General features: G+C 46.4%; 1 protein-coding gene across 1 annotated transcript; it reads left to right on the top strand.

Moving 5' to 3' along the window:
• The first annotated feature begins 237 nt into the window (after positions 1 to 237).
• Positions 238 to 5043, top strand: LOC112076490 (protein tweety homolog 3). The gene is made up of 3 exons (XM_024143254.2): positions 238 to 416; positions 3286 to 3468; positions 4855 to 5043. Exons 1-3 carry the CDS (start codon positions 238 to 240, stop codon positions 4985 to 4987), a joined length of 495 nt encoding a protein of 164 aa, XP_023999022.2. The 3' UTR covers positions 4988 to 5043.
• The last annotated feature ends 1809 nt before the right edge of the window (positions 5044 to 6852 follow it).

The raw sequence follows: 6852 nt of genomic DNA, 5'->3' as shown, positions 1-6852 counted from the left end.
GGTTAAGCGATTTGCATCCATGGGGTAAATGTAGTGTAGTAACTGAGGGGATTTCCAGTTAATAGGAAATGACCGTTTACGAGAACGATCTTGATTAAACTCGCTCCGGGTAGAGTTGCCTTTAACCACAGATCTTAGGATCCAATGTACCCCCATGTGATTCCTTGATCTTAACCATAGGCAGGAACACAAAACATGTTCTAGGATCAGTGTCTAGGAAGCAACTGCCTCCCTACCATGGACGACCCCATTAACAGTATAAACTTTAGACCGTCCCCTCGCGTTTCACATCCTGTTTGTACACTACGTTATGATGGAGTGGAGGGGCTGATCTACCTGGTGCTGTTCTCCTTCGTCACAGCTCTCATGTTCTCCTCCATCGTCTGCAGTGTGCCACACACCTGGCAGAGCAAGAGGTAACACACCTGAACACACACCTGAACGCACACAACACAAACACCTGAACACACACCTGGCAGAGCAAGAGGTAACACACCTGAACACACACCTGAACGCACACAACACAAACACCATAAAACACACAACACAAACACCTGAACACACACCTGGCAGAGCAAGAGGTGACACACCTGAACACACACATCTGTCCTATTCCCTGCTAAGACATTAATCAGATCTTACTGCTACTACTACTAATAATACTACTGCTGCTACTACTACTAATACTAATACTAATACTGCTACTACTACTACTACTACTAATACTACTACTAATACTGCTACTACTACTGCTACTACTACTATTATTAATACTACTACTAATACTACTGCGGCTACTACTACTATAACTAATACTACTACTGTACACAGCCTTCATGTTTAGTATAGTGCATCTGTCTGTTTGTCTATCAGACTCTCTCGTCCGTCTGTCTGTATGCACCCGTCTCCCAGTTTTCTTTTACATCTTCTAATTGGTTCAACACCGTTATTTTCTGTCCCCTCCTTCATCCCTCCTTCTGTTTCTTCTCCTCGTCCTCCTCCTCCTTTCTCCTACCAATGTTCTGATTTGTAAAAACCTGTGACTCGGGAATGGACCGATGGGTACCTTCCGTAACAGTTGATGGGAACACGGATCATATATAGATTAAGGGTCATTGACGGTTTGGCCCGTGGCTGATATATTTCTACTAATACATTGTCAATGGACATCTGTATAGCGACAGAGATTCTATGTGGCCCTCATCGACCTCCTCCTGTGTCTCTATCCTCTAGAAGAGAGGGCCCTGGCAGAGTGCTTCATGTAGGACACAGTCCTGCTTTTGACCTCTGTGTGTGGATGAGTTTTGGGCAGCATTAGAACCTATGATGAAGATAGTACTGCGCCCCCTGGTGGTGTGAAGCGTTATAGTGTGGCAGCATGAAAACCATGATGAAATATCAATACTGCTGCCCCTGTGGTGTGAAGCGTTCTAGTGTGGCAGCATTAGAACCTATGATGAAATAGTACTGCTGCCCCCTGGTGGTGTGAAGCGTTATAGTGTGGCAGCATTAGAACTATGATGAAATAGTACTGCTGCCCCCTGGTGGTGTGAAGCTTTAGTGTGGCAGCATATAGACCTATGATGAAAATAGTACTGCTGCCCCTGTGGTGGGTGAAGCGTTGTAGTGTGGCAGCATTAGAACCTATGATGAAATAGTACTGCTGCGCCCCTGGTGTGTGAAGCGTTCTAGTGTGGCAGCATTAGAACCTATGATGAAATAGTACTGCTGCCCCCTGGTGGTGTAAGCGTTATAGGTGTGGCAGCATAGAACCTAATGATGAAATAGTACTGCTGCCCCCTGGTGGTGTGAAGCGTTATAGTGTGGCAGCATTAGAACCTATGATGAAATAGTACTGCTGCCCCCTGGTGGTGTGAAGCGTTATAGTGGTGGCAGCATGAGAACCTATGATGAAATAGTACTGCTGCCCCCTGGTGGTGTAAGCGATAGCAGCTGAAGCTTCTCGGTAAACCAGTGCTTCCCTCTTCACTGCAATCTAAGGACCGATCTGAAGTTATACGGTTTGATATCCTGTGTAGTTTACCTGCACTCCACTACTTCCCAATAAGCAACGTCCTCTCTGATTATTTCATTCTTTCTCGTAGACTATTGTTTTTTTATATCATTGTATGTCACAGCAGAAAATGGTTTACCAGCGGCGGCCATTTTTTTAACCTGATTTTATTTATTTTTTGTGACATTTTTGTATTTTATTTTTTATGGTGCACTCAAGATTTCAGATGCATGAATCAAATAACCTGAAATGAATGAATCAAATGGCTTGAAATAAATTAATCAAAGGCTTTTTTTTTATTTAACCTTTATGTAACGAGGCAAGTCAGTTAAGAACAAAATTCTTATTTACAATGACGCCACCGAGGAACAGTGGGTTAACTGCCTTGTTCAGGGGCAGAACGACAGATTTTACCTTGTCAGCTCGGCGATTCGATATAGCAACCTTTCGGCTTACTGGCCCAACGCTCTAACCACTCGGCTACCTGACACCCCACTTCCTCCTGAAGTGATGCTTGAAATGAATGAATCAAATATGCTTGAAATGAATGAATCAAATGGCTTGCAAATGATTGGGGAGTCAGTCATTGCCTGCAGTTCAGCAGAATCGATTCCGATGATTCCTTTCTAAATAAGCTATAAGCTTGGCTCCTTTCCTCTTGCTGTATATCTCTGCTGCTGAGACAAAGCTGCTACTGATGAGGGTGATGATGAGGATGAGGATGATGATGATGGTGAGGATGATGGTGATGATGCTGAAAACTGCATGATATCCTCTGGTTCCTTCTACAATTGGCTGAAATMGTCAAATCTGACCCCTGACTTCTGATCTTTGACCCCTGACAGTGTTCTGCAGTGTTCTGTGACCTGATGTGCACCTGTGCTTTGTGGTGGGGTGGTGCCTGGGGGTTGATGGTGGTGGGGGTGTTTTGGGGATATTCTTGCCTGGTGTCTCTCTGTTGCACAATACCAATACAAGGGGATTAGGTGGTTTAGTGTGGACTTGCCCCTTGACCCTGATCTTGGGTCAGGTTTTCATTTTCCACACTTAATGGTAAAGGTCAGGTTTGTGGGAGGGGAAGCTGATCCTAGATCTGTGGGTTGAGGGGTGTATTATCCTCCTTCAGGGGTCCTATGAGTCTGAGTTGACCCTCTATCAGCTCCTCTCTCCTCTGTTCTCACTCTCACTGTCTCTCTCGGATCTCCCCTCCCATCTCCCCTCACCCCTACTTCCCCTCGCCCGGCCCCTCCCCTTGGCCCTGGCCAATGAAGGACGGATGATGAGGATGGAGAAGATGAGTCTGCTGCRCAAGGCAATCGGGGGGCGGGTCCTCATGATAACCTGTACCGCGTGCACATGCCCAGTCTCTACAGCTGTGGTAGCAGCTACGGCAGCGAAGCTAGCATCCCCGCTACGGCCCACACTGTCAGCAATGCCCCTGTCACTGAGTACATGTGAGTTAGCACCCCACCGGTAGCCGCTAGCTGAAACAACACACTGCCTGCTACACAAGCTAGCCACGGGAGCGCCATTGCCTGCCATACATTATTGTAGCTAGCGAGTGAGTTAGCCTGCTAGCCACATGTCAGTTAGCACTGCTAGCAGAATAGACACACTGCCTGCTATACAAGCTCAAGTTAGCCACGCGATCGCCATTGCCTGCCATACATTATCGCTAGCTAGCGAGTGAGTTAGCCTGCTAGCATAAACAAAARACTGCCTGCTATCAGTTAGCTATCGGTTACCTAAGTGAAGCTACACTGCCTGCTCAGTGATATACATTAGGCTACATGTGAGTAAGCCTGCTAGCCATATCGGAGTTAGCTTTTACACATTGCCTGCCTGCCATACAAGTTAGCTATTGCCTGCTACCAATTAGCCACGCAATTGACATTGACTGGTATCGGCCTACCGTAAAGCTACAGCTAGGTGTGAGTTAGCCTGCTAGCKGCTAGCGGGAACCCATTGCCTGCCAGTCACTAGCTAGCACATGCTGTTACAGATCATGGTAAGCATGATACTCAGTAGTGTTTGGCTAAGGTGAAACACATATCAATCTGCATGGTTTAATGCTGTGGCCTTACAAGGTTTTACACCCTTCATCCACACACATCATGACTGCAGTATATGTTTCTCCTCCTCGTCCACTTCAATAACGCACTTCAGTCAACGTAATTGGCCTGCAGACCTTTCAAATAGTCAAGTAAGTTTAAGTTATGCATTCATTTATCCCATTAAGTATACCACTGATACAACTACATACAAAACAATACATTATGTATTTAAAAAAAGAAAAAGATTATCACATGCACCGGATAGGTGCAGGGAAATGTGTTGTTTTACATGGTCGGCCATKMTAGTACGGCACCCCAGGAGCACATTAAGTGCTTTGCTCAAGGGCACATCAACCTTTTGGTTACTGGCCCAACGCTTTAACAAGTCAACAACCAGCGCTAGGACAATAATATAGCAGACAAGGTGCTGTTGTTGTGGACGCCGACCACATACTGAGGGTCTGAGGCTAAGTCCCAATCATCTAATTCATCTCTTCCTTCCTCTTGAAGTGTGCACTCATTCACCACAATTGTAAAAAACATTTGATTGATGTTGGCATGGATACTAGAATACTAGATGGCGTTTCCATTTTCCAGTCATATACATGAAGGGAAGTGAACAAGTGCACACTTCGGGAGAAAGGAGAGATCATTGGGAGCAATCTAGTTGTTGTAGGGAGGACTAGTGCAGGAAGTGACAACAGTAACCAGGAGTGACCTCAGTAACCAGGAAGTGACCTCAGTAAACCAGGACGTGACCTCAGTAACCTCTCATTTGTGACGCAGGACCCAGAACGCAAACTTTCAGACCCCCAGGTGTGAGAACACGCCTCTGATTGGCAGGGAATCCCCTCCACCCTCTGTAAGTGCACACTTTCTAGTATACACTCTACTACAGTATGCCCCCTCCGAACCCTGAAGGTGTTTTACCTTCGAGTGGCGAAATACCATCGCAAAAGGTCATTTTGGCAGCCTGGTTTTAAAAATGTAAAATAATTGTTATTCAAAACAGTGTTTAGTCTGACAGATCACAGATGAAAAAAGACAGTCTCTAATTCTGATGTAAACTCTGGTTAGTCTATTTTGCATCTCAAATGGAACCCTATTCCCTATGGCCCTGGTCAAAAGCAGTGTACTATATAGGGAGTAGTGTGCTATTTGGACGCGGCAATTATTTGAACATGTTCCACAAGATCTCGGTAAGAGGAGAAAACAGAGGTGAAGTTTCAAGCTATGGCTTTTCATTCCATCCAACTGGCCAGTGGTGCTAACCATTGTGGTACAAGACTGGCCAGGGTGCTAACCATTTGGTGGTACAAGACTGCGTGGTGCTAACCATTTGGTGGTACAAGACTGGGCCAGTGGTGCTAACCATTTGGTGTACAAGACTGGGCCAGTGTGCTAACCATTTGGTGGTACAAGACTGGGCCAGTGGTGCTAACCATTTGGTGTACAAGACTGGGCCAGTGGTGCTAACCATTTGGTGGTACAGACTGGCCAGTGGTGCTAACCATTTGGTGGTACAAGACTGGGCCAGTGGTGCTAACCATTTGGTGGTACCAGACTGGGCCAGTGGTGCTAACCATTTGGTGTACAAGACTGGCAGTGGTGCTAACCATTTGGTGGTACAAGACTGGGCCAGTGGTGCTAACCATTTGGTGGTACAAGACTGGGCCAGTGGTGCTAACCATTTGGTGGTACAAGACTGGGCCAGTGGTCTAACCATTTGGTGGGCAAGACTGGGCCAGTGTGCTAACCATGATTGTGTTACAAGACTGGGCCAGTGGTGCTAACCATTTGGTGGTACAAGACTGGGCCAGTGGTGCTAACCATTTGGTGGTACAAGACTGGGCCTCTTGTACCTCTCCTTGAATCAGACTTCATCACGGCATCACCAGGTGTAACTGTACTCTCAATAAAGACGTACAGAGACTGAGTTTGGCCTTGAAGAGCTCTCMTATATCTTCATACCTCTTTATAGGAAAACAAATGGGTTTTGGCTTGTGCTCTTTCTTTTGAGACTCTTGGTGTCTGACGCCGGGCTTTCCTTTATTTACGTTGTATCTCTTGAGTCTGTGGACGGGGCGACGCTGTCTTTCCAGTACAGCCATTGGTTAAAGCTGGTTGTTTTCCCYAAGGCGTTTACTGTGAAGTCACCCGGAGTGACTTCCTGTCCARGTCCGTRCTTAATTCGTGTCCCCCTAGTAAACCACAGCCAACMCTCCTTTAGTCCTGTCCCCATAGTGTGTCTGTGTGTATACGTCCTCTAGATGCATGTGTCCTATGTATCTGTTCCCCCTGTCATCACTAAACATCACTACTAGTTCTTCACCTGGGGTGTATTCATTATGGAAACKGTTTACCATTTTAAGAACCAAACGGAAGCAAAGCAGCAAAACGTGAGTTTCTATCGGGACAAATTCAGGTAGGWCCCTCCCAGTTTCGTTCCGTTTGCTTCCGTTTCAGAAGCATTTCGCAACAGAATGGGAGGAATGAATACATCCCTGATTCACAGGGCCACTGCTGCAAACCACCCATAGAGGTGGATAGAGGTCACGCTTTCCACAAAGGCTGGTTTAGAAGCAAAATATGTGCCCTCTATCCAACTCTATGACGTCATGTCATCCACCACCACCGTCTAGCTGTAGACACCACCTCGTTTGGTGATGCACGGCGGCCATTTTGTGCCTCATGGCTCACCAAGCACTAGTTTCCACATTAGAGATGGGAAACTGGGAAACCCAGCGCTACAGTACTCCCTCACTAAGACATGACTAATACCAG

This window comes from Salvelinus sp. IW2-2015, unplaced genomic scaffold (genome assembly GCF_002910315.2).
Source record: "Salvelinus sp. IW2-2015 unplaced genomic scaffold, ASM291031v2 Un_scaffold3790, whole genome shotgun sequence".
In the NCBI taxonomy this organism is placed as follows: Eukaryota; Metazoa; Chordata; class Actinopteri; order Salmoniformes; family Salmonidae; genus Salvelinus; species Salvelinus sp. IW2-2015.
Note: the sequence above shows the minus strand (reverse complement) of the source record. Positions and strands in the feature narration are given on the sequence as shown.